Source organism: Pezoporus flaviventris, unplaced genomic scaffold, assembly GCF_033815535.1.
Source record: "Pezoporus flaviventris isolate CSIRO_AGI_PZ_B2104156 unplaced genomic scaffold, CSIRO_AGI_Pfla_v1 ptg000083l, whole genome shotgun sequence".
NCBI classification, from domain to species: Eukaryota; Metazoa; Chordata; class Aves; order Psittaciformes; family Psittacidae; genus Pezoporus; species Pezoporus flaviventris.
In genome coordinates, this window is record NW_026892631.1 from 6084655 (window position 1) to 6110838 (window position 26184).

At 44.5% G+C, this 26184-nt stretch overlaps 2 protein-coding genes across 7 annotated transcripts in view; both read right to left on the minus strand.

Annotated features, from left to right (window-relative positions):
• Positions 1-26184, minus strand: part of CLIP4 (CAP-Gly domain containing linker protein family member 4) — a 97975-nt gene that overhangs the window by 53731 nt on the left and 18060 nt on the right. For all 4 annotated transcript variants that reach the window (XM_061475378.1, XM_061475377.1, XM_061475374.1 and 1 more), the window contains exons 3-4: positions 7840-7926; positions 2599-2685 (exon numbers count right to left, since the gene is read on the minus strand). The gene's annotated coding sequence lies outside the window, so the exon portion shown is untranslated. The remainder of the gene's footprint in view (positions 1-2598; positions 2686-7839; positions 7927-26184) is intronic.
• Positions 11163-26184, minus strand: part of TOGARAM2 (TOG array regulator of axonemal microtubules 2) — a 38111-nt gene continuing 23089 nt past the window's right edge. Inside the window, exons 3-5 of one of the 3 annotated variants that reach the window (XM_061475381.1) lie at positions 13973-14114; positions 13034-13139; positions 11163-11396 (exon numbers count right to left, since the gene is read on the minus strand). In XM_061475381.1, coding sequence (XP_061331365.1) covers positions 11229-11396; positions 13034-13139; positions 13973-14114 — 416 coding nt within the window. In that variant the 3' untranslated portion in view covers positions 11163-11228. The remainder of the gene's footprint in view (positions 11397-13033; positions 13140-13972; positions 14115-26184) is intronic. The other 2 variants (XM_061475383.1, XM_061475382.1) reach the window with 2 other exon arrangements.

Sequence of the window (26184 nt, forward strand, 5' to 3'; positions counted from 1 at the left end):
TCCTGTTCTTCAGTCACGTAGAATGACACAAATGCCACTGCCATGTCCACCTTTGCCTCCACCACTCCCACTCAGAACTTCTCCATCACCTTCCTGGTGCACATCAAGCCTTCATCTGGTGTTAAGGTCTAAAATGTCCCAGAGGGTTTTCACCACGTGCTGGGGCTGCATGGCAGCATACTCCTGCAGCCTGGAGCCCAGCACTTGGTGGAAGCTCTTTGCAAACCTGGTGACCACAGCCCAGACACTGCCATATTGAACAGGCAGGGCTCCGTTTCCCAGGAGGAACCAGAGCACAGACAGGGAGTGGTTCTTGATGGTTTGGGGTTTCTGTGGATAAACAGATGCCACAAGCACTGCCAGGCAAGAGAGACAGACTTCTTAACAACCTTAATGCAAACAAGAATCTACCTTTATCTTTGGTGCTTGGAAGCCTTTTCTGGCTAGTATCAGCAAGCACACAGAGCCTGATAAACCAGAAACAGGCAACAGTGGCTGAGCATCCACTGAACATAACAACCAACCTCTGAGGATCTCCATTTGCCCAAATAAGAGTCATTGATTCCACAACAGACTTAGCAAAGTGAATCATACGTATTTTGTAAATCATTTCACTATCCATTTCTGCATTGCTAAGACAAAAATGTCAAATCACTATTTATTTCTATTAAGAAGTTGTCTAAACCAGCTGCTGGAGCTTTTGAAATGCAGTGCAGAGAAGTCACTGAAAGATTCCTAATAAAAAGGATGATTACTTTTTTGTGACCTTTGATGAGAAATGCCCAAGGTCTAATCTTGCAGTTCCCTTTGCTCAGTGGCACATAAGAAATGGCAATATTAAACTACCCCTTAAAACTCCAGCCCACAAAACATGTGTGCTGCTTGACAATGGAAACATCAGTGATTAAGTCAGGTCTTTGGCAGAATGGTCTTATTTGAGCTTTTTTTTCCCTCATACTTGGTGGCTCCTAACAAACAGCTGTTTGAAACTTCAGGATGTCTTAGATAATTCCCCAGGCTCCATTGCTATAGCATTTGAGCATCTCTCAATTTTTATGGCATTTATTTTCACAATGTTCCCTGAAACAGGGGAATAGAGATAGAAAAATCTTACATTGGCTGAAATGTAACCAAAACCCAAGTGTTCCCTCTCATTCTCTCTGAGAATGTTGCTCTTAGCTCATTTCCAGAGCTGAACTATACTAACAAAAAGCTACTACAATAGGCTCCCTGCATCACAGATTTTGCTGAGATCAAAAGCTGAAATGGTCTGGAGAAAGAGTTCTTATTTTCTATTCACTGGAAATGTTATGAATTAACTATTTCCTATTCTATAATGGAAGGACCTTCATTTTCTCTATCCTGTTAATCTAGCATCAGTCATCAACATTTAAACAGCTCCTGAAAGTACCTAAAACCAATTCTGGTAAGCAGGAAAAGGGTTATGGTACCTATTGTAAAACTGAAGTTCATTTGAGTTTAAATGCTATTAAACACAGCACTTACCACAGAACTTCCAAAGAGAAAGAGCTGTCAATTGCCACTAAAATCCCTGAGATAACATCTGCTCTCTCTCGTAGCCCCAATTTATGTTCAAATGCTTTATATGAAAAAGATATAAAAATAACTGTAAAACTAAATTCTATGTTTATGGGGATTCACTTTATTAAAATTTCTTTAAAGGCTCTTTTACATTTGCTGTGGCTAAAAATACTTGTCTGAGATTCATAATGAAGAAGAAAAATTTATGAAACCTTGGATTAAAAGATGCTGGTGTAATTAGCAGTGGATTTACCCTAATTAAAGCAAGGCTATGAATAGTCTCCTGTAGTATATATTATTTTTTTCCAGTCCTTGGCTATCATTGACATTGTAAGCTACTATTATAAATCAATTATCAGCTGCATTTGCAGCATGTTGGACATCACTGATATAAAAATAGACTGTTTGCACATCCTGCAATGTTCAGAGTCCAATGTCATTACTGCAACACAGGCAGGTTGCCTCAGTGGCCCCACTTCAGCCCCACAGCCCCCAAATCCTGTCTTACACAAAATCCTTGCCTATAATACGGGTGTTGAGTTTCCACCTACACAATCACCCCCAGGCTCTATAGGGTTCTGCCCCAATGGGAAAACAAGATTCATGGGAAAAAAAAAAAGAATCCTGCAATGACAAAACAGTCAGATTTTCACAGTACCAATTGCCACGTATTTTTTCTAAAGGATAACCTTTTGCTCCAGAAAAGGCACCTCTTACAGACCTCCAGGATCTTTACTGTACTGCCCTTCAAAGAGCGGAGCCAGCCAGGGTATTTTTAGCCCGGCTTTTTGCCGGAGGTGGGTCCTGAAATGCCCCAGTGAGTGCTCAGTGCTGGAGCTCGAGCGCCATCTTCACCTCACACACTGCATGCCTCTGCAGCAGCCAGGCAGAGCCCTGCCAAATACACCTATTAAGTGTATTTTGCAGGAGGGTCAAGCTCAGGACCTTCTGGTCTTTATCAGTTACTGCCCTGTCTATTCAGAGGCATTCCTTCTTGAATATTCCCTCTGAAGACTTTCAGACTTAGAAGTGGAGATTAGCTGAAGTGGGCAATACCTGAGAGATATCCTGTGACATCCAGCAGAGCATGGTCGCTGAGGTAACACACTCACTGGGCAAGGGTCTGCAGCAGCAATGTGTTATCTGAAAGAGAAACATTAATCTATGTTCAGTCTTCTGAGGTTATCAGGAAAAAAAGGGGAAGGGGCTGGGGGAGAAAGGGAAGAGGGAACTGCATTTTGTGAAATCAATTTCTGCAGACCTTTTCTTCTTTCCTTCAAGCTTTCTTGCAAGGATTTTAAATTCAAAAAGAAAACCTCTCATTTCACATGTGTAAATCCAAAAGTGACTGCGGTAGAAGGAGCTGTGTTAAACATTTCACACCAGGGCCCTCAAAATTGAAATCACATGTAAGCAGTGAAAAGATTTTGTGTCCCAGAGCTTTGCAGAAGTGAACTTCGCCCTCCCCTAAGGAAAAGGGTGAGAAGCCTCAAAAGTCCGCATATTTATTCACACTTCAAGGATAAGCTGCTGCTAAATCTTTACATTATCTGTTGGTAATTATGAACAGACTCCATGTTACTCTTATAAAAGACAGAATTACTGCTCACTGCCAACACTATCTGCTTCTCAGGGCCCTTAACAGTCTCTGGTTGGTTTGTCAGAAAGACTGGAACACAAACTGGTTTCCCAATACCTGACTGTCACATGTATTTGAGTTTTTCCTGTGTTGCCTGTTGTTGATTTGGGTCTTATTTTAATTTATGAACTGTTGCCTGGATTGGTCTGCAAGCCTCCAGTCTTCCTGCTTTGATAAACCAAGCAAAGCTTCTCTTGGAGGCAGAATGTGTGTGGGATGCGCTACAATACCTCTCACAGTGTCACCAGGAGTGGCATCAGTAAAGCAGGCAACCTACTTCTTCGTGAACCACTACAGAGAGAAATCCCAAACTGGTTTTAAGTAGTACTATGCTAACAAGTGCTCCTTTTTGTATGAGATACAAAAAGGAAGTCCCTAATGATCCTCTTGCAAGCATGCAGTAAAGAACTGATCCTGCTATCCTCATTACGCTTCTGCTTTGGTAACTGTGCAATTCTCATTCACCTTTTTCAACAGACACTTGACTTTTTGCCTCACACTCTTGAAGTATTGGCAGACACTGTTTCACACTTGCTGTTCCTCCCCAGAGAGCTATCTTACAGCTGCTGCTTTGAAAAAAAAACCCACCCTGAGATCCGGGTATCTCGAAGGAGCACAAAATATCACTGAATCATTAGTATCTGTACCTACACAGATTTTCAGGGGAATGCTTGGGTTTGGGGTGGGTGAGGGGGAACTGTTTGTATGGTTTAAGTGTATAGGCACTATTCACCTTTCAATTTAAGGGTTTCAAATGCCCTGTGCATTTTGGAAGAGTAAAGCTTGAGTCAGTAACAAATTTACACAGCCATTACTTTAACTGCCTCAAGAGACCTAAAGACAGAGCAGATTTTAATGGCTGTTGGAAGCAAGGTGGTAAGCAGTTCAACTGTTACTCACTCAACTTTAATTCTCTGCACTACATATCAGCTAAACCAGAGGGCCACAGGATGAACAGTCCAGCATTTGCCATATGAGTAGAACAATTTGCTTCTCCATGTTCTCATTTTCACTGTGGTCTCCTCTTTGCTACACGAACACCTACGGGGCAATTCCCCTTCCCCTCTTGCAGAGGGCTGGTTCCTCTGGGAGCTACTGGCACTGCTGGCCTGACTCCCCAGCCTGGCAACAGGCACTGGACATCTGAAGGGCATTTCTTTCATGGCAGAGGACAGGGTAAGACAAACGTCAGAGTACACCAAGATCTACGTCTTGGTCCACTTGCAGTCTGCCTTGATTTGCTGATTTGCCCCCATCTACAAGGTAGTTCCCTCCAGTGGAATTAGGGTCTCAGGTCACAGCTAATGAATGTGTGTGGCCTTCAACTGGGACATCCAAGCCAATGTCAAGGTTAAGCTAAATAAATGAATCAGGCGTTATTTGAAAGCAACTTAGTCTGTAGGAAGAATTTTGGCCTCAAGGATGGGGTTTATTTTGGTTTTGGGTCTTTTTCGGGGGGGGGGGGGGGGAGGGGTTTTTTGTTTGTTTTTACATAGAGTGAGCAAGACTTTTCTAACCAGCTTGCATTTTTGCATGGATCATTAAAGGTGACATATGAGGAAGTCTCGCATAAAACCTGGAATATGAGGCTTGTCAAAACAGAATCTCAGAGCAATGGCTGGGCTCTTAGCTATTAAACCCAGTGGAGCAATGGGGCAAGACACTTTGTTCACTTACTCTAAACTAAAGAGGGTTGCACAATCCTCTAGAGGTCGGGAGGGGCTTGTCATTTGCCACTTGATTTTAAATTGTAAAGGCAGACAGTTTTAAAGCATATGGGAAGGTTTCATTCCTGCATTTTGCAGTAGAGCCTGCCTTCCCCCACTGAAGTGCTAGGAGTTGAATTTTGCAATATTTATGAGTTGCCTGTCTGAATTTTTGCAAATATAAAAAAAAAAAAAAAAACTGAGCAGAACCACAAGAAATATATCCCACCTTGTTTGCTTGGACCTGTCTCTGAGTAAAGTCAGTGTGATGAGACATAGATGTGCCTTGCTCCTGTTCTGACATCTGCCGGCACGGAAAATTTACAGTGATCTCTCAGAACTGGTGAGAGGGGAATGACAGAAAGCTCCATAGAAAACCCTGAAGGGATCTGCTTAGCACATCCTCTGTTAGCAGGGTTCTGTAACTTTTCCCTAACCTTCTCCCAGGCACAACAGAAAACAGGTAAGGGCAAAGAGCAGTACAGCTCTCATACCCTTCTCCCCACTTAACGATCAGGAGAGGGTCAGCAAATGTACTGAGTTCTCAAAGCAGCGGATGTGGAGAAAGTTGTTAACTCCCCTTTAAGACCTGTCTCTTCAACACTAAATTTTCCTGGTATATTCCCCCAGTGCTGCATTTTCACAGCTGATATAAATCTGTGTGGCAAGGGAATTTACAGCAGACCTTGGCTATGTTGTTATTGACTATAGAAATCTTGCCCCATGCAGAACAACATGTGGAACAAGCCATCATTTACAGCTGGATTTAGACCAGTTTATGCTACAGAAATGAACTTGGCAAATCATAAATTCCCTTTTTAAAAAAAAAAAAAAGAAGACAAAGAAGAAAGGTAGAAAATAGACAGAATCAGCTAATACCTATAATGTAGAGCGCTCCAGGAAGCTGTTCTGAAGAAGCTCTGATGGGCCAGAATCCCTTACCATCAACAGCAAAGTAATTCATTTGAGAATTAAATTGGGCCCAGACAACTTCCAAAAATCCCTTTGTCCCTGAATTCTAGCAAAGTTGTACTCCAGGATTTATTGTTCAGCTCCTTTTGTACCACAGCAGGTAAGCAGCACCAAGCCAAAGGCTCCTCAGGCTTTGAGGAAATGCTGGTAAACATCAAAGCCTACCTGGGAACTGGTGCATAAGGACTTCACCAAACCACAGCTTCTGGTTAACCAGCTCACCAGCTACAGTCCACAGGAATTCAGGTCCTTGGATCTACAGCAAAAATGACACAAGTGATTTTCAAACTTGCCACAGAACCCAAACACTTTATGAGGAGCTTGCTTTTCTGTGGTAGACCTTAACTGGTTGCAGATGGATCGTCCAGGTGGATCCAGCTTCTAGAATAAGTGGGTAAGAATAACCTAAGAGGCACAGAGAACCATGCTTGTTACAGACTTGGATCTGGTTTTCAACCGTGTCCCCTGGCTTTAACCAACCCTACCACCCCCATTTTTTACCTAGAGAGCCACCCAGTTGTCTGTCCTTGTACTCATTGTTGTGAATTATTCATATCAACCATAAAACTGAGGTGAGAGAACACAAACCTTAATATAATCCCATTCTGCTTTATGCCCATCCTTTTATTTCTGCTTTTCTGACTCCCTTATTTTTAGGTTACTGCCTCCAAATTACGGCAAACTGAAACCTGTGGTGGGTAAGGGGAAGCAAGGACCTAACTTCAGGACAGTATCTCCATATGCTTTTAAGAACCACCCACACGCATATACTCAGTTCCTACGCCAGATCAAAAGGGAGTAAATCCAAATGCATTGATCAAAAAGTAGCTGTTAAAACCTGTTTTTATGAAATGTAAAGACACCAACATGGACTTCTGTAGTATTACTCATGAAGGAACCTGCCACTATATTTGCCAGTCCACAGCATGCTAACACATAGCTTTCGGACAGCCATAAGGGATGGGCTGGAGATGCACTGTGCAGGGCAAGTGCCTCCAGCCAAAATGAGCCTGAGGATCCCTAAGAACTTCAGTAGGACCTGCTAGGCAGCAGAAGACCTGCTGCACAAACTGCAGTGGGCCATATGGTTCAGGACACAGGTCAGATCGGGACCTCATCCTCTCCATAGTGCAGGTACATATTTTACATCAAGAGGCATACCTGTGACTCCATGCTCAAGCATCCAGAAAAGGAGACAATGATGATCTCCTTACCTTTCTCTCCTTACCTTCTCAAAGAAGGGAGCCAAGGCATTTCTAAGCCTAAATACGTGGAGACCTCCAGGCTGACTATGGAACAAGCATTGCAGCCTTCATCTATATTTCATAACACTCTTATTAAATTCAAAGTCTCAATATTTGAATTCAAAACAATAATTGCATTTGGGCATTACAGAGCTAAATGACTACCTAAAATTGCAAAATGAGAAACCAAGGTCAAAGCTTTTCATATGAAGTCAGAAAGGGCCAGGCAACTCTGCTGAGGGAGCTGCCCCTGCCATAGCATGGGACAAAACCCAGCAAGAAGAAAGAGCCTTCACCACCCTTTTGACCATGAGGAAAAAGCACATTCCTCTCATCTTGTTTTAGTGGATGTACAATTAGCAGCATGCACATTTGGAAGTCCAATTCAATAAAAATGAAACACATAGTTTCCCAGGAAGAAGGGACAAAAACAGTCATGGCAGGTGCTAGTTCCCTATGTGTTTCTGGCAGGAAATTAAAATAATGCCTGTAATCTCCTCTCGTTTGAATTAAAACTCAGACATGATTCAGGTGATAAGCAGCACGCATTCAGCTGCACACCTCCACATGATACAACAGACTGGGACAGATAAAATACAGGCAGTACTTCCTAAGCCTCTTGCAGCAGATGGATATTTCCACAGACAACAACAGCTATCAACAGATTTAGTGTTCGCTTGACTCTGAAGCGCAGAAGCTGCGGTTGAAGAGAAGCTGTGCCACAGGTCAGCCTTACCTAGCTGAGCAATGAAGGCTTCCAGTCCTTTCACAGCTGCAGCATAAATCCCTGGGTGCTTTGAGTTCACGTTCTCAGTCACTGCTTCTACCAGAGACACCAGCACTGCATGTAAGGCATCTCTGAGCTTGGATGTCATCCAAGCCAGTGCCTTCAGCACCTGCTGCTTCACTTTCTTGTTGCAGTCCTGAATCCTAAGGACAAAAACACTGAAAATATGTTAAGAAAACAAACATGACAGCTGGATTAAAATGTCTTTGTTTCAAGAAGGGATGTGGGAACAAGCACCCAGCAATGTAAAAGATGAATGGAATCCTTTCTGTCCACTCAGTGCTTGCTAGCACAATTTCACTCCTTTCCTGTACTCACTGTAGTGGTTGCACAACCCCATGCTGCTTAAAAGGATTTCCGTATTTATGAAGAGGTTTGGGTGGGGACAGGATAGATCATGTGCTGTTTCTCTTTACCTACTATAAATCTTTAAATAAATCCCATCTTAATAATGCAAAATAGTATTTTTGGTATAGAGGTATGAAATCATGATGCCTCTCTTTTCATAGGCTGGTCTCAAGTACTGAGGGTAGTTCTGATTTTGCCAGAACTGGGACTGGAGGACATCCAAGTTTTGTTTGATCTCAGAACCTGCATCTGGAGAAGTGCAGGGCTCTTTTGACTTCTCCAGGACCCAGACCATTTGCCTAGCTAACAGGCAGACTTCTGAAGTTTACTGTGCTGTACAGTACTCCTTAGAAGCAGGTCCCCTTGACAGCCATGTTAACAGGCACCATCTTCTGGAAAAGGGAAAAAAAACAGCTGCTGGCAGGAGAAGGAAGATCTGTCTCTAACCAACTTCCTCCTCTTTCCAAAGATAACAGAGGCTCCCGAATAAGGGTGAGAATAGTCTTTCTCAAGCAGGAAAGGGATGAGGATGGAAGCAAACCAGAAGGCGATGGTTTTCCACTGCGGCTGAAATCACAAAGCTTCTTCCAGCTACACAGTGCATGCAGTAGGGCAATATCCCCAGAATACAGACAATTCATGCACTAATTATGATTGCCTTGTGCATCTTTTGCATAATAGGCAATTTTCTTGGCATTACTACTTCCTTCTTCTGTTCCAAAGACTTTATTTCTAGTGACACCAGTTCCTTCATTGCCCACACATAAACAGGCTGCGGATCAACAGTTCATTCCCAGGAGCAAAATGATTCAGCAGAAGAAGAATGAGATAAAGAAAGATTAGGTAGGTTTAATCTCACAAGAACAATCTCAGTACTTGCATAAAGGAGACATTTCTCCTGCCAAGCATTTACTTACTGCCTTACTGTTGCCATAACATCTCCCAAGTCATGTGAGGGAACAGACTGTTTCAAATACTTCTCAAATTTTTGATGGCTCATGAATACACTCAGCATCTTCTGTCCATAACTTCTAACACAGGAAAGAGAGAATGGAATACAGACTATTACTGTCTTTGTGAATAAACAAAGGAAGAGTGTTAACAGAATAAGCTGATACTTTAAACTCATTATGTGCAACACCTTCATGAGAAAGTATTACCTATTCAGCAAAGAGTGAGATTTACCTCCACTTGTCATCACTGCTCTATGCTGTCAGCTGAACACAAGAGGCAAGAAGAGAACCCAGGGCAACAGGAAAACACAATTTCACTCTTACATTGTGGGTACGCTTCTGTGGGAACAAAGAATCCAGTGGGACAAGCAAAAGATATCTCCTGCTGTGCTGTCAGGGCTTACTTGCAGTGTCTTGCTGCCATTACACAGTAATTTACCCTTCTTACCTGTGGAGAAGCCAGGACAGATCACCTCACTCATGCTTCCTATTTATTATCCTGTATTACAGGTATGCAAATGAGCAGCTAGTTGCCCATGTGTTCTTGGCATCTATCCATGGGAATTAACATTGCTAACCAAATTAAAGAGGTTTGTTGGTCTTTTGGTACAGTTATGCTAATAGGAAACATTGACAAATAACCAAACAAAATTATTTTACTATTCTGAACTCAGCTATTCTCAATAAAGAATTACTCAGGTCACAGGAATTCAGCAATGGTTCTTTTTACTGGACAACCTCATGTTACCCAGTATAGTCATCTCCCCAGACAACACTGCCCACATTGCAAAGTAATGTTCTTAATATTGACTTTACTTTCCTCTCTTTTGTGGTTTTATCATTTATGGTCCAACAGTTCTCATATTTTAGGAGCTGAAATGAAGATCATCACCTTATGTCCTGATGACAATCCTCAGCAAGTTTCACCACAGTACGAACAAACACCTCAGCACTGTAACATGTGCCAGACAGGAGCTTCTGGCCTTCAGTTTGCTCCATCGTGGTCAGTAGCTGTTTGGCTGCACACTTCTGCACCAGGATGTTGTGGTAAATGGAAACAAGAGAACAAACACTCGTGCAGAGGGAAAACAAGGGCCAGAAGCACAGGTCTCAGCCCCATTGTGCTCTCTGTCATTGCTGGGAGAAGGAGGCATGTGTTCTCGCTGCAGTGTTGGACACCTGAGGAAGATTCTGTCCTCAGATAAACACAATGCTGGCATTGTGCAGAGGCACTACCTGCAAGGAAGAGGAGGAATTCAATCTCCCTGGACTAGTTGATACTCAATATCTATAAAAAAATTAACTCTGAGAAAGAGGGAAATGGAAGACAATTCATGCTGGCTCTTTTTTTTTAACTCTAGAATTTGCTTCAGTTAACCCATGGCACTTGGCCTGTGAAGGTGTCCATGAAGTGACTCACCACCTCAAGGCTAAGATGCAGCATAAATTTGACTAGAAAGCAGAGATCTAAGGACACAACAGACAAACTCCTCTTGGAAGTCGGAAGGAGCTGCGCCTGATGTGCATGCTGTGCCACACCCCACGGTTTCTACCCCAAATGCTCCATGACCCAGCAATCCAGCAATGAGCCTCCTTATGTCATAAGTTAATGGTATAATGATGATGCATGTTTTTTCCCAGCGTCTCTGTGGTCAACATTAAGAAATATCAAAGGGTGCTCACTGCTGGAATTGCCATTGTTCCTCTTCCCACAAAGCCACAAGGCAGTATTACCACCCTTTACAGAGACTTTCACTTCCCCATCATTCACCACATCTAGGCAGTGTTGACGGGCTGTGAGAACAAGCAGGCTATAGCAGGGCAGGAGTAGATCATGAGGAAGGGAGGCAACCTCATCACAGTCTAGTGCCACTGAGTTCCCAACAGATGCAGGAGAAATTACCCTCCCATCATTACCCTTCTGTCTCCCATACAAGTTAAGGTGAAGCAGATCACTAAAACAACATACTGGATTTCACTAACCATGACAGCAGTAATGGCTTGTGCAGGAGTCACGTTCCCCACAGTGATCCCCAGTCACTGACTGGCTACTTTCTGAACTGACATGCTGCAGTTCCCCATCCTCTGGAGCATGACCTGAGTAACCTCATCCAACTCAGGGTCCATGTGCTTCTTCATGGTCCTGAAGAGCTCTCCAAGAGTCTTGAGAGCAAGGAGAGAAACCTTCCAGTGGGGGGTGTTCACCTGGGGAAGTCATGAGGGGAGATGCAAGAATCACCTTGTAAAGAAAATCAGTTCCCATAGACAAGTGTCACAGGACAAAACAAGACTTCTCACTGTGTCCAGGTGCAACATAAGAGCACACTAAGAGCAGACCACCAACACAATAAAACTCTGATACTGACTTCTTCAGTGGCCTCAGGTCCACTTCTACAGTACAATGTCAATGAGACTGCAGGCCTGAAAAATATTATTTCACCTAAGACAAAGTGTGCTCCTTAGCCCATAGCATACCCTGCTATGATTTTAGGCCCTTTTGTTGAAAGCAAATCAGAAAATTAAGGCAAGATCTACATTTACACTATAAAGGCACAATTTGTAATGAAGTTTGAGCACTCAATGAAGAAATAGGAAACACAAGCTCTCAAGTCTACAGACTAATTCACAGCAGTACCTAGAGTCTATCTGCAGCTCTGTCACCTCAGGAGAACCCAGGCTGCTGGACTCAAGGCATGCAAGGATCTTGGAGATCACAAGATGGTGGGGTTTTACAGTATTCAGTGCTGTGCCGGAGTGATCCCTGCTGCCAAAAGACTCTCCCCCACAAAGGTAAGGAAGAAGCATGTCACAGTCATATGCTCCATTTGAAAGATAACTTGAAGCACAGACCAGTGGTTCTTTCTGCCAGACATGGTTGTGCCTGTTATGAATTAGTAGAACAAGAGAGGAGATTTTCTCAGAAAATGATGTAAAACTCAGATAAGTGAAGCAGAAAGGGCAGCTGCTGCTAACCCTGATCTCAGAGTAGCAGAATCTAAGTCCTGTACCTCTAAACAGAAAAGTTTCAGGATTCAAAGAGAGAATGGAGTCTTCAACAGAAGGGGTATTCAAGACTTCAACATCATGAAATACTGTATAGAAGAACTGATTTTCATGGACATGGGCTAAGTCTTACTGTCTTCTGCAAGGAAGGTAGAATGGAATATATTTGGCAATCATGTAGTAAGAGGACAAGCAGCTGGTTCAGGCCACAGACAAGGGCCAAATTGTAAATACAGCCACAGATATTATTCAGGAGTTTTAGTTCAGACCTCTTTGATGACTGAGAGATGAGAGGGTGAAGCTGTGAGCCACTGCCACACAAACCCCTCACCCATGGGCTGCACTGCAAAATTCCACTGGTGCACAGACGCAACAGCTCAATGGAAAGGGCAAATTACCAAAAAGCACACAGAAGGTAAAGAGGAGAAGACATCATCAGGAAACACTGGAAACAAAACACCTACAGACAATCCTCCAGGAAGCTGAGGAGAAGGATGAAGTGGGAGGAAGCTGGGAAGCAAAAGCTGCAGTGTTTAATTACAGTTTAGGCAGAGACTTGGGCCCTGGCAAATCACTTGATTAATGTCTCAGTTTCTGCTTTTGTGCACTGCCTCAGAAAGACACCAAGCTCAAGGAGGAGAAAGACAGATGTTCTACCTACCAGTGAACACAGCTGTATGGACAGACAAGTCTTACGGAGAGGTCACACAGCTGTTAGAAAAATGAGGCCTAAAACTCGGAGTGAAGGCAGACACTGAGCACACACACAAATGGACAAGCTCATATGTACTCTAGGCCCCATGGATGACGCATGTGGGACACAGAGACAATGTTCTTACCTCTCTGGTGACTGTCGAGGAAACACCATGAAGTCTCCTAAGAAGGACTTCTGAGTGGCAGATAGCCAGGCGTCTGACACTGAAGAGCCTCTTGGTCTTTTCCTCCCTGAAAGGCAGTTTCACCAAAAAACACTGATTTTTCGCACCACCAAATGACTAAGCTACACCCTCTGCCATTACCAGGGTGTCAGGTCAAACAAAGGGAGGTGCTTCTCAAACAGCACTTAATTAAATCATGGAACTCGTTGTGACAGAATGCTGTGGTGGACAAAAGCAGACATAAATCCAAAAGGCAAAGAGATGGTTGCAGAGTAAATCGGTTAATTTGTGGCCACGAAACAAGAGAGCCTTTCTGAAATCCATGGCACACAAGGTCCCTGTGTTGCTGCCTCCTAGAAGCTGGGAGACTATGCTGTGTTTCTGTTTCTTGTGCCCTCAGTGTATCATCCTGTCCCTGGGATACACTGCTCTCTGGTTGGTATCATGAGCTACTGGGACTCATGTGCAGAAGGTCTGCTGCTGGTGCTGCTGCTGCCAGCACTGGAAACACAGATAAATCCTTACTCAGTCCCACCTGGGCCAGTGAACTGAGGCCACCACGTCTATGAACTCATGACCACTTCCATTCTGCTTCTGACTTCAGCTAGCAAATAATCTTGTTCCACAATTTCCTCTCTTCCCTGAACATTACGCTTGCACCTACATGGAGCAGAAGGCAACACTAGGAAACAGCATGGGTGGGCTGTTGCTGTAGCACTGCTGTGGACCAAGGCAAAGAAAAGGCTGCTCTCTCATCTTTATACTGTGACTGCTTTGGAGTGGTTTCACTACGTCCCTGTGGACGTCTGGGCTCTCTGGGCTCAGAGACTCAAATAACAAACATTTCTAACTTTTCCTTTACACTGAGAAGAAGGAAGCCTGAACATGGGGCTTTCTTACCACTCATCACTCCTGAGCCATGTGAGTGTGTCGAGCAGACCCTTTTGTGCATCAGGGAAGGGTCTGGCTTCCTGGTCATCTCCATGCTCTGACAACTCTCCACACTCTACAGAGTCCAGAGCAGTGGCCGGCACTGGGATTCCTGTAAGAGAGAGAGAGATGGTCAGACACCAGCACTGCATACCCTGGGCCGAGGCACTCCACCACCAAGCAGTCTCCAACCCCAGCTCTCAGCCAAGAAAATCACTGGGCTGCAGACTGGCATTGGCCCAGAGACTTCCTTGCTCTCTGGCTCGTTGCTTGACCCAGTACCCAGCCATCCTCCAGGCACCCACAGCTGGGCACCCGCTCCTTGTGTAAACCTGAACATGGCACACACAGAGCCAGCTCCCCTGTCCATACAGGTGCCACAGCCAGCCTGCAGATTCAGAGTGCCACAGAGCTCGTGGTCACTGGGAGGCAGTGGTGCCCAGCAGGGCTTGCTATCCCAGGAGTACCTCCCTGTAGCACCTCCCTGTTTCCTGGAGCACTGAGGACAGAGGCACCCAGTAGGAAACACCTCCATCTGCCCTCAACTGAGCACCAAGCCCCAACCACCGAATCTAGCTGGGCTTGGGCAAGTCCCCAAGGAGGAACCACCAGGGAACAGTGACACCTCACCTTCGAAACCCCACAGTGCCCATGTTTCCATTTGCTTCAAATGTCCTAGACAGCAGACAGCTGACTGCACATACATTTTAGCATACTAGTGGAAAAGCAGTAGTTTATGGATATTGCTATTTTCCAAGCATTATCAAGATTGACTATTTCAGAGGTACCTGCTGGCTGTACTTCAAAGATGCTGAGATGACATTTATCCATCATCAAATGTACTTGTTTGCAAACTGTGCAATGCCTAAGCTTTCTCTTGCGGAAAAATGCAATTTTTGGTCTCTATAGTTGTGACAAAAGAAACTTCCAAATGTGAATTGAGAATATGAATATGTAAATATAGAAGCAAATTGTTAGCGAACACACTCTCTTGATGATAAATACACAACACAGAAGAAAATTCAGATGACAAAAGCATTTGTAATGGAACCCACTGGACATCAAAAGCACCATAGGTCAACAATTTCATGCCTTGCACTCAAAAGCTCATTTTCTAAAGCGTAGATGAAGATATCTGAGCTGTCTAAAAGTTTTGAGTGTATAAGTGTTGCACAGAATCTAGATGAACTGCTATGGACTCCACAGGGGTTTTATGCTACCGTGCCTGTTCTACAAAGTAAGGGGGAACTGTAAAATCAAAACAGATGGGGATTGATTTGGATGTCACTGATGGCACTGTCATGAACATCAGTGATGTCATTCTACAAGCATGTAGAATATTCTGTAGGGAATACAGAGTATCCAATGCTCAATGTGAACGGACAGCCACGTCAGGCTACTTGTGATCAGTTCTGAAAATCAGAGTAGCATCACCAGAACTTTCAGAGGATCATTCCAAGATTCTTTTTTCTTAACTCCCTCTCCTCAGGATCGTAACACGAGGTAGAGTCCACGCAAAGGAGAGATGAGAATCACTATGGACTCATCATCTGGCGTACATTTAGTGCAGGTAGTGAGCAGCCTGCAAACACCAGGCAGCCCTTCTCCTGTATGTCATCTGCTATGCACAGACACCTTATTTGGGTGGAGTGACAGAAGAGGCACTGCTTGTTCCCAATTTTCACTGTGTGCCCTGGGATGAGAGGCTTGCAGCTGTTAAGCACTTTGACATTCAACAGCATGATTGTACCAAGTCACTAATTCCCATGCAGACACAACCCTTGCTGCAATCAATAGGAGAGAAGCTGGCTGGAGAGCCAGACAGCAGCACAGGCAGAGAGGGCTGAGGCAGGAAGTGGCTAATTGACTGGGGGAGTACACATCAGAGCATGGTAGGCACAGCATGCTAGACTGCACCAGAGCTCAGCCCTGGAGTTAAAGATGCCTCCTAGCACCAGTGTTGTATCTGGGACTTTTGCTATGGGCAAAAACTCAGGCTTACCAGTGAATAGGCAGTTCAGTTCCTACAGGCCAGGGTAGGGGAATAATACCATCTGCAAATAAGCAGCCATGAGAGGTAATTTGCTGTTTCATAACACACACGGCCAGTTATTGCAGCTGCTTTTTACTTCCTTGCTTCTGAAGGACTCAGATGCTCCCTGAGAACAGGAGTCCAAAAAAGTCCAAAAAGTGGGAGAGACATTGGTCATAACAAATCAAAAAATTGAGAATGGGAGGGCTGTGAGATACAGCAAGAAAGGGAACAAAGGCAAAGCAGGCTCTCCCATTTTACTTTGCAGACTTGCTTTCATTCACATTGTAGTCTTTGCTTCTGTGCTGCCAAGCATGCACTTTGCACATGTTCACTGATGTGTAACTTGCTCTGCTGTGCAGATCAGCTCTAAATTGGCCTTCCCACATGAAGAAGGCTTCTTGCACAACCTGAGCACTATCTCCTGAAAGGTGACTTCTTCACCAGGGAAACCACTCAAGCAATTGCTCTGCAGCTGTCAAATGCAGTCCAAAGAGAAACTACACCCCAAGAGGGAAAGATTATGATTTTCAGTGACAGTTTGCACTACGCACTGAACAGTCACTGAAAAGAAAGCCTGCTCATTCCTGCCCTTAGCCCATACCCTTCCATTGCTGTCCTTTGAGTTGTCACCACTCTGAAGGTGAGGGCTCATGAGATGATCCTTCTTCTTGGTCTGGATAGGAAGGAGACGTAATGGGGCCAGAGGTTCACATAATTCTCTGTCAGGCTTCATGCCACCACCAACATGATGCTGGAGAACAGGCAAGATGGGTTCATGAGTGTGGAGTCCTGATAAGACACGCATATAGATTGTGCATGAGAACAGCGAGGTACATGTAACCTCTCCAAAAAGATGGGGGGGGGGTGGGGGGGGTGGAAGGGGTACTGCCATGCTGCACTGGGAGCAGAAATGACTTTACTTTTTTGCTCATCAGACTAAAAAACATGGTTTCTGGTTTCTGGTGAGCACTGTGATGGATAGAGAAGAGCAGAGAGATGGAGATGGCCCTTGCCAGAAAGATTTTTATCTATTCCTCTCCATTCTGATTTTAGTAAATGTCTTCTTTTTCCCAGTTATTTGTTAGTTATTCGGAAGAAGTAACACTGAGCTAAGGGACCTAGCACGTGTGGTGACTTGCACAATGGAAACCTCTCTTCATTACTCAGCATTCAGTTTAGGCTTGTGCTATCAGAGAATGGATAGTTCCCATCCTGCATAGGCTGGATCTTTTTTGTCTTCCTTTATAAATGGGAATATTCACAAGGACATCCTGTCACACAAGGTTTCACTATGTCTCCCCATGCAAAAATAGGCAATGATCATGAATGTACTTCAGATATCAAAGGATTTGGTTCAGAAACTGTTGCAAGGGAAGCTTCTTCTCCTTCAAGTGTAGGAGGAAGGAGTGGGAACATTTCTCATTTCATGCAAAATGCCTCATTTTTCTCTAATCTTTGTGCCATTAGTGTGCAGGGAAATGAAAGGTACGAGCACAAGGTAGAGGAATGTTTCCTTCTCCTGCTGTGCTTTCCCAGGGCCCAAGGTATCCCTCCAGCTCCTGCCATTCATAACTCCATGCTGAAGCCATTTTCACCAGATCACCAGAGCACATTTCCCAGTGACTGGGCTCTGGGGAAGCTGTCTGAGCACATCAAGGAATGGGAAAGAGTTAAAGGATGGTTTTCAGATGAACTTCCACAGTGCCACCCACGTGGGTCAGGATTCCTATGGTCATTTTAGGACAGTCGTGCTCAGTACCTACCTAGAGGTTTAAGGGTCTTCTCTTCACCTCTGCTGCCTGATCTTGGCCTTAAGAAAATGGAGAATAATAGAATATATGAGGAGACAGAAAGAAAGGCGGGAGGTAGCATTAAAGGAGGCAAACTTTCTTAGTGTTGGCATTCTGATGAAGGGGGAAATGCAGCCTGTAAAACCAACAGTATACAGAGCTGACTAACTGTCATTAAACTTTCTGTTGCTGGAGTCACACAGAGCTCATCGAGCTCCAGCTGAAACACAGGAGTCACTCTTCACTTTGGGCCCTAACTGTCCAGTTCTGCTCTCTCTCCTTTTGGAGCTCAGTGCCTCTTCCTGGTTCATGCATCCTTTCTGAACCAGCAAGATATGTTAGGCTTGTCTGTATATTTAGGCATGGCAGCTATCCAGACACTATCTGTTATGCTCAGATCAGCAATGCACATCCTGTCGGACTAGTGGAACTGTAGAAACTGCTATAGCATGCAGGGTATATGAGGGTAAAGGAAGTTTATGCTTAGCCCTTCAGACAAAACCAAAAATGTGACACTTTTCAACTTCAGTCCCTGCAGTCCATTCCCTTACTGGTTTGGTTGCTTTCACTTTGAAACTCTAGAGATTTCTTTTCACCTTCAGAAACAGACTTCGGCCACCAGACAGGGCTTGGGCTTCCTGAAACGTATTAGCCTATTTCTTATAGCCTAAAATGAGAGGAAAGGGGGGATTTTGCAGAACATACCCTAGGATAAGAGATCAGGATGGTAAACCAGCAACAAAATTCCTGTAAACATCAGCAAGTGCCAATGTGAACTGCTTTTGAAAATCCACTCACAGGTGCCTCCAAAGCTCTAAAAAACAGAGTGACTTATCGCGTGGAAGCTCAGTGCAGCCAGAAGGATCAGTCACAGTCACAGTTCATTTAAATTGTTAGAGAAGGAAAAACACATCTGTACTTGATGGAAGAAGCGAAGGCAGGTCCCTGTTAATGTGTTCTATAAGCTTAAAACAAATAACAAGAATGACTGTACAAGGACTTTAGGTACCCTACTATTAATCAAACTTAGATAAAACGGCATCCTCAAGCAAATTTCAATAGCAATTATTCCTATTGCAGCAAGGCCCTGTACTGCTCCACCCCTCTCCCCTCCCAAGAGACTTAGTTCTGCTCAAAAGCTGTCAAAGTGTTCATCTGGAATAAAGCAACTGATTTCAGACAGGCTGGAGTTACCTGAGACAGTTAACCTACTTCTGGCTTTCACCCTTTTTGTTCGTTTAGACAAATTCACACAGACATCTTATGGTCAAGGAATGAAGGTACTTCAAGGGGTTTTATAGCCTAATTCCCTTTTCTTTCAATGAAAGGCAGGCATTAAACACCCTTAAAAATACAAACATAGATCTACTTACCTGTGTTACATTAAAACAAAGAATGGAGAACATGGACTCCTCCAACAGGTCCATGTCCTTCTTGTGTTAGGGACCCTAGAGCTGAATACAGTTACTCCAGGTTGAGTCTCACAAGAGCAAAGTAGAGAGGAAGCTTCACCTCCTTTGACTTAGAACTTAAGTTCCAGTTGGGCTTTGTCTCTTCAAATTATCTCCCTGCAATACTTCACAATATCCTTGCAGTCCTCCTGAGTTGCTGGCCCCTTCTTCAAGAGGTCATGAACTCGCCTTTTTTTCCTGAGTTCCAGCCAAAGCTCTCTGTGGAATTCGTTGTTAATGGGATAAGGCATAAAAGAGGGAATAAGGTATATTTTATTTGGTCTCATTGTATAGAATGAGTATTATCAGATATGATGTGGGCTTGCTCAAGCAAGTCCAGAGGAGTCCACAAAGATGCCCTGAGGGCTGGGGCAGCTCTGCTTTGGAGACAGGCTGAGAGAGATGGGCTTGTTCAGCCTGGAGAAGAGAAGGCCCCAGGGAGACCTTAGAGCAGGTCCCAGTGCCTAAAGGGGCTACAAGAAGCCTGGAGAGGGGCTTTTGACAAGGGCCTGCGGACAAGGCAGAACGGCTTTAAACTGACAGAAGGGAGAGTGAGATTAGACATTAGGAAGAAATTCTTCCCTGTGAGGGTGCTGAGGCACTGGCACAGGGTGCCCAGAGAATCTGTGGCTGCCCCGTCCCTGGCAGTGTTCAAGGCCAGGCTGGACAGGGCTTGGAGCAACCTGGTCTAGTGGACGGTGTCCCTGCCTACGGGCTGGATCTGGATGAGCTTAAAGGTGCCCTCCGACCCAAACCATTCTATGATTATATGATTTTATGACCTAATAAATATGCCAGTGGTGATTTTGGCTGGTTAAGGTCACCTCCTAAATGAAGCCAAGCATGCCCATTGCTTAAGGTATTAAAAATAAACAAGAGAAAACAGTAAGTACCAGAAATGAGTGTATCCTATAGCTAGAACAGAATGCTGCCTGTGCCACTGACTTACCCTGTAACACAAAGCCCTCCAAAGGCTTAATGTCCTAAATTCAGAGCATAGTTCCTAATTCAGGCCAGCTACATGATATGAAAAACCCTAAATTGTAGCTATGTAAGGCTACCTTTCTCCCTTGCACCTGCATCACTGTCATTGGATGATAATGGCTGAGAAATTTGCCTGCAGCCTTGGGGCAGTGCTGGATGCGCAGGATTCATCTTCTGCCATTGCTGATAGAAGCAAGCAAAACAAGCTTGTGCCATTCTCTGTACAGAGAGCAGTGGCAGTGGTTCATTGCTGACTGAAAAAAAAGTGTTAGGAAATGGCTTTCTGAAGAGGAACAAATGGAACATGGATGCATTTGAACAGCTCCAGGCCCTGGTGATGTTTCAGTAGACAGTAACTGTACTCCTTGTCATCCTTCCTTCCAGGTTAATCAAAAGGAAATACGTCCTCTGGGATTTTCAGCTTCCTTGGATCATTAGCATGCAGTAAATGAAAACAGAGATTATTTAATGCTATCGCTATTTTCTTTCCCAATTAACAAGCTATTTTCCTTGTGTCTTCCCAGTGCAGCAAACATACAGTATTGTATTCAATACAGTTGGCCAGAGTGATACTGCTCTGGGACTCAGCACTTATATACCAGAGAGACTGTAGTAAGGTCACTAAAGTTTGCTTCTCCTCCCTTTGCTTGGGAGTAAAATGATTCCACTTGTATCCCACATCCTTTGGAGTGAGGTGCCAATGTTCAACTAGCAAAATACAGCAGTTTAAACCATCAACAAGAGCAGACTTGCTTACCATCCTGCAGGGATGAACTGTCAACCCTCAGGAGCCATATAGCAACTTATCTAAAACTCAGCAAGAGTGGATTCACAAAGCTGTTTTGAGTTCAGCCTTCCTTGATTCTACCTGGAAAACAAGTGTGAGCTCAGGAAGGATCAAAGGTGCCGGTTTTGCTTTTCTGGCTCCAGTCAGAGCATTTGAGCATTTGAGCAGGTGCTTTTGAGCAGGAGCTGAGGAGGTGCTTGTCTGTTTGCTCACATAGTGCAGCAAATGAAGCCTTGGCAGTCCAAGGTGAACTGAGGTGGAAGCTCTCATTCTTTGTCCCGTGGCATGCCAGAGGCCAGACTGTTGCTCTCATGAACTGGAACTTCCCTATCAGCAAACCACCCCATCTGCCCTCCAGTCTCCACCTGTTCTCCTCTTTCCTCCTTCCACCTGCCACCCCAAGCATTGCTCTTCTTCCACACCTCCCAGAATTGTGTCTCCTTCAAATGACACCGAAACTCGGCAGCACACAGCTGGAGTCACGCAGCAGAAGCCTCTCTTGTACAGCTTTAAAGAGTTTTCCAAAGAACTTTTTGAAAAGGGAAAGATAAAAGGAAAAATCATCAAATCTTTCTCCCAGATGTTACTGCCCTGTGGGAGAGGCGCTTGCACCAAACAACCTCCACCAGAGCACAGTAAAGGCAACCCCTCTGCTCGCCTCCTGCCAGCCCCTGCCAGAGCATCACTTTGCTAGGAAAACAACAATGCATGAGGCCAGGCTGCCCACCAACCTCCTTCACAAACATGTGTGTCCTTCACTTTGGAAAGCTAGCTCCACTCTGTAAAGCCTGCAGTCCCCCAGGAGCTGTAAAGCCCTATGGCAGGTTGCTGCCCACAAGGGAATAAGGATTTCTGCTGCTCCAGACCCTGTGTTTCCAAAACTGGAAGCAGGGATGGCCATTTGTCAAGCCAAATCCTTTCTCCAGGAGGACAGCAGGCTCCCCCTTCAAGATGTATGAACCCAGCAGGCAAACAGTGTCATATACCAGGAATAAACAAGGCTGCATAGCAACCACTTCTCTGAAATCTTGAGCGTGAGATGTAAGGAATATTTTTGGCTGCAAGCCTGGCAGCACCAGCACCTTCAGGCAGAGACACACTCTGAACTGCAATGTGCTCCCAGTCACTCCCTGCCCTTGACTGCTGCATGAGATTCATCCCTGAAGCTTTGCACAACGCACAAGCCAACAGCGAAGTATGTAACTGACAAATGGGAGGGATTTCCACCTCCTTCACTGCAGGATTTGATGACATCTCTGGATGCTAAATTGCTTAGCTAGGCAGTGTGAGCTTGGAGCCCATCTAGGCTACATCAATGTAAATCATATCAGCACTACAGAAATTGCCACATTCAGGCAAGAGGGGAACTAATTCCTTTAGCCTGGATGTATCCAACATGGCATGGCCACAGTCACTGCAACTCAACTAAATGCTGCCAAACTGAAATTCTCTACCACCCCCATGACAAACATTTTGTATGTCTCCACTATGCTGTGGATGATGGTGTAATATGCAATGTAGAGCTGAAATTTAGCTTGGCTACTGCACATGTTCGGTTGTTGCTATGCACATTCAAAAGGTACCTTCAAACACACACACACACAAAAGCAGTATTTTCATTATTTCTGTGCCTAGTTTGGAAATCTTCCATAAAAAGGCCACTGCTGCTGTGTTATAAATGCCTGTGTACACAACAAGATTTTGTGCAGATGTGCAAGGGTTCACAAGAGGTTCTTTGTTAACCATGAGGAACAGCAGCTCAGCCTGTCTTTACAATGATTTGGATAGAGAGTGTCCAGTGAGTGCTATAAGAACAGAAATTCAGACACTAAGCAGCTAGTCCTGAGTATTTGTATCCAACCTGCAAGTCAACAGGTTAGGTGGGAAGGGGCTCTTTGTGTATAAAAATGTGCAATAATTCAGCTCCTACAAGGGCGAAGAAAAAAAAGAAGAAAAAAGAAACCAACACAAAAAACCATCTACAGGAGTTAGCAATCCTTCAGCTAGCAAAGGCAGCACATGCACCCTGTTGTGGTATTGGGAGGTGACTGTCACCTCACTGGGTAAAAGCAGGAGCAAGGAAACCATCTCCCTGTCACTGCCAAGCCTCCTCACTGGTTCTGGCACTGTAGGAGTAAAGGATTCAGCCTTAAGCTGAGTCACCTTCAACCACACAATTCTCTCAGCTTCTCCAAGGCTGAGTTAATGAGATATGTGAGAAAATAACAACCCTATATATCACAGAATGGCAGAAAATGAGCTGACTACAGCTCATGTGTCACCAAATGTGACAATTCCTGCATGAAACAGAAGCATTCTCCCAAAAAGACTTCTATTTTTGCTACAGATATGAGGCAGAGGACTGCCCTCAGACTCCAGCAGTGCTTTAGACAGAGAAAAGGAAAATTCTGCCTCACTCATGTTGCAGGCTTCAGGCAAGACTTAATCTGCTCCAGCTCCTGTCTGCAAAGCAAGCATAGCAGAAATTCTGCTTGTTAATCCAGTCTCCCTCCCTGAGCACCTGCTTACGCTTTCTTTTATTTTGGCTCAGTAATACTGAAGCTGATGGGACAGATTCAACTGAAGAGAAACTTGAAAGCCTACATGCTTACCCTCAAAAGCAGTAAGCAAAAGGTTAATTTCACACTTTCTAAAAGGAAGAAGAAATTGCAGCCCTAACTGGGGAACAGAGTACCTTCCCTTACTAACTTGTGTGAGACCCACTTCACCTCCAGCAGACCCATGAGGCCAGGCTTTTATACCATCTGCACACCCTGTAATGACACATAACATTATGGAGGAAGGGGGAGTGTCCATGTGCTCCCATGCATCCTGGAAATGAACCTGGTGACAGCTATGGCGCCTTCTTGAGACAGCCGTGGGATAAACCCTGCTACAGGGTCAAACCATCCCTCTCACCTATCCATCCCAAGCACGTCCACCAATGTCTGCCCCCCCACCCAAGGAACAGTCCAGTCATCCCTCACAAGTTAACAAACAAGTTGCCTTGAAATCCCTTTTCTCTAGATGTGAAGCATGGCCTCACTATTTCAACAAACACATCTCAGACTTATCTGGCTAAACCTCCACACACTGCTTTGAAGCCTCATGGGACCACAAGCAGCAGCACATGGTTGAGTAGGGCTTTGCCCCTATCCACAGCAGCAATAGAAATCATGCCATCTTACATGCTTACACCCAGAAACCTGCTCTATTCCTCTCAGCATGTTTTCTCTCATGTGGCTCATTTGTTGGGCAGCAGAGCCCCTCTATGGCAGCCTCCTAGCTTGCAGGCAGCTTTTTGTCCACAGGAACTTCCTTTGGACTGGGAGTCCTCGGGCTTTCCCCGTGGCAACCTCATCTGTGCATTGGGCTAGGGTGATGGATACCACATGGCATCCAAGTCTGTGACAGAGACAGCCCAAGTGAGCACACAGAGTAAATGTTAATTAGAGCTCAGCAGGCAGGTCTGGAACTGGAGAGCTTACGCAGACCTTCTGGTTATGTGACCAACAGCAGCAGAAGCAGGTTATTAATTTAGTACTGGAGGTGCCAACGAAGCTTTGCAAACTGGTAGAAAAGAGCTGTGTTTCAGTAACAAGCTGTGCTCCAAAGTCTCCTCCACTGATAAAAATTAATGTGAGCTGACACACCAACACAGAGAAAAGGTGGGTATGAAGGTCTTTTATTTTTAAAACGTTCATGTTCCTCAATCCTGAATTCAGTGAAAGGAAAAGGGAGGAAAAAGCTGGACAGGAAGCAGGAAGAGTACAGATACTGCTGTATCTGCCTTTCTCCCTCTGCCCCTGCTTTGCCCAGCCCTGGGGAGCATCAAGACCTCCCTGCCTTTTCTTTATTCAATTAGACACTGTCCTCTAATCAGCAAGATCCTGAGGGCTTCAAGGGGGATACCACCTTCTACAACCCTTCGTCCATCAAGTGCTGGCACGACAAATAAATCAAATTATCTAGAGTGACAAGAGAGGTGCACAGGGCATGCACCTCAATGCCATGAAAGGCAAGCAGAGAGGAGCTGTTAAGATGCAAAAACATGCAAGGTAGAAAAACCTGCTGCTTTGGCATCGGCATTTTCAGACATCCCCGTTCAGTGGAAGACTCCTGCACCACTGAGTGCTGAGCCCAGTGCTTGAAACTAAAAGCTCATAAAAACAGTGCTTCACTTTCCTTTAAGGAGATGTGTTTTGTGAACACAGCTCATGAAAGAAAACAAGAAGGCATTTACAACTTTACAATTCAAAGCATTAACACACAGAAACACTAAGGTCAGGGAAAATCATGACAGTAACACTTTGCACTCATAACTCTATTGCAGCTTCTCTCTGATGAGCCCAGAGCAGTTTGCTTTGCCACAAAAGGCACTGAACACCTCTTCATGCAGTGACTCAAGCAGTGTTAGAATACACAGGGAAACTGAAGCAGGCAGAAGTTCTCCAAACCCCACTTGGGACCTCAAAGTAAACAAACTGGAGTGAGACCAGCAAAACACATCTTTTCTAGATTTAGCAACAACTGTCTGTGGCAGGGTAACAACTGGGATAGAGTCAGCTGTGGAAGAAATGCTGAGGCATTTCAAAAAGAATAAGGGCACTATTCTCATCTAGAGGGGTACAATATTAAGAGCTGCCGGACTAGTATCATCAGAGCTTTTCATGTGGGGATCAGAGGCTTTAAGGCTGATCGACAGAGAATCTTAACTACAGCTTGCCAAAGTTTTCTGATGGAGAACACAATGGTTCCACAAAATTGATGTGATCTATGAAAATGTACTTGTTTCAACTATTGCCATGAAAAAGTAAGTTTTAGAAAGGAACATTTAATCTTTTTTCTCAAATTCTTCCATGAACTCATTAAATAATCTCATTCTGAGTAGCCCTAAATCTATGCAGTGAAAATCTACCCACCAGCTACCTTAGACACATTTCCAGACCAGACCTTGATGAGACAAAAGCCTATTTCCAGTGCTTCTTGAATATAGTCGTAGAGCAGAAAATGCTGTGTGCCTGGCAAGTCATAGAGAATATAATAAGGGTTGAAAAAAGGAATTCAGGGTGCTTTTTGGACATTCATGATACAAAAGGACACAGGCAAACAATCTCCAAGCTGCAAGTGTGCCT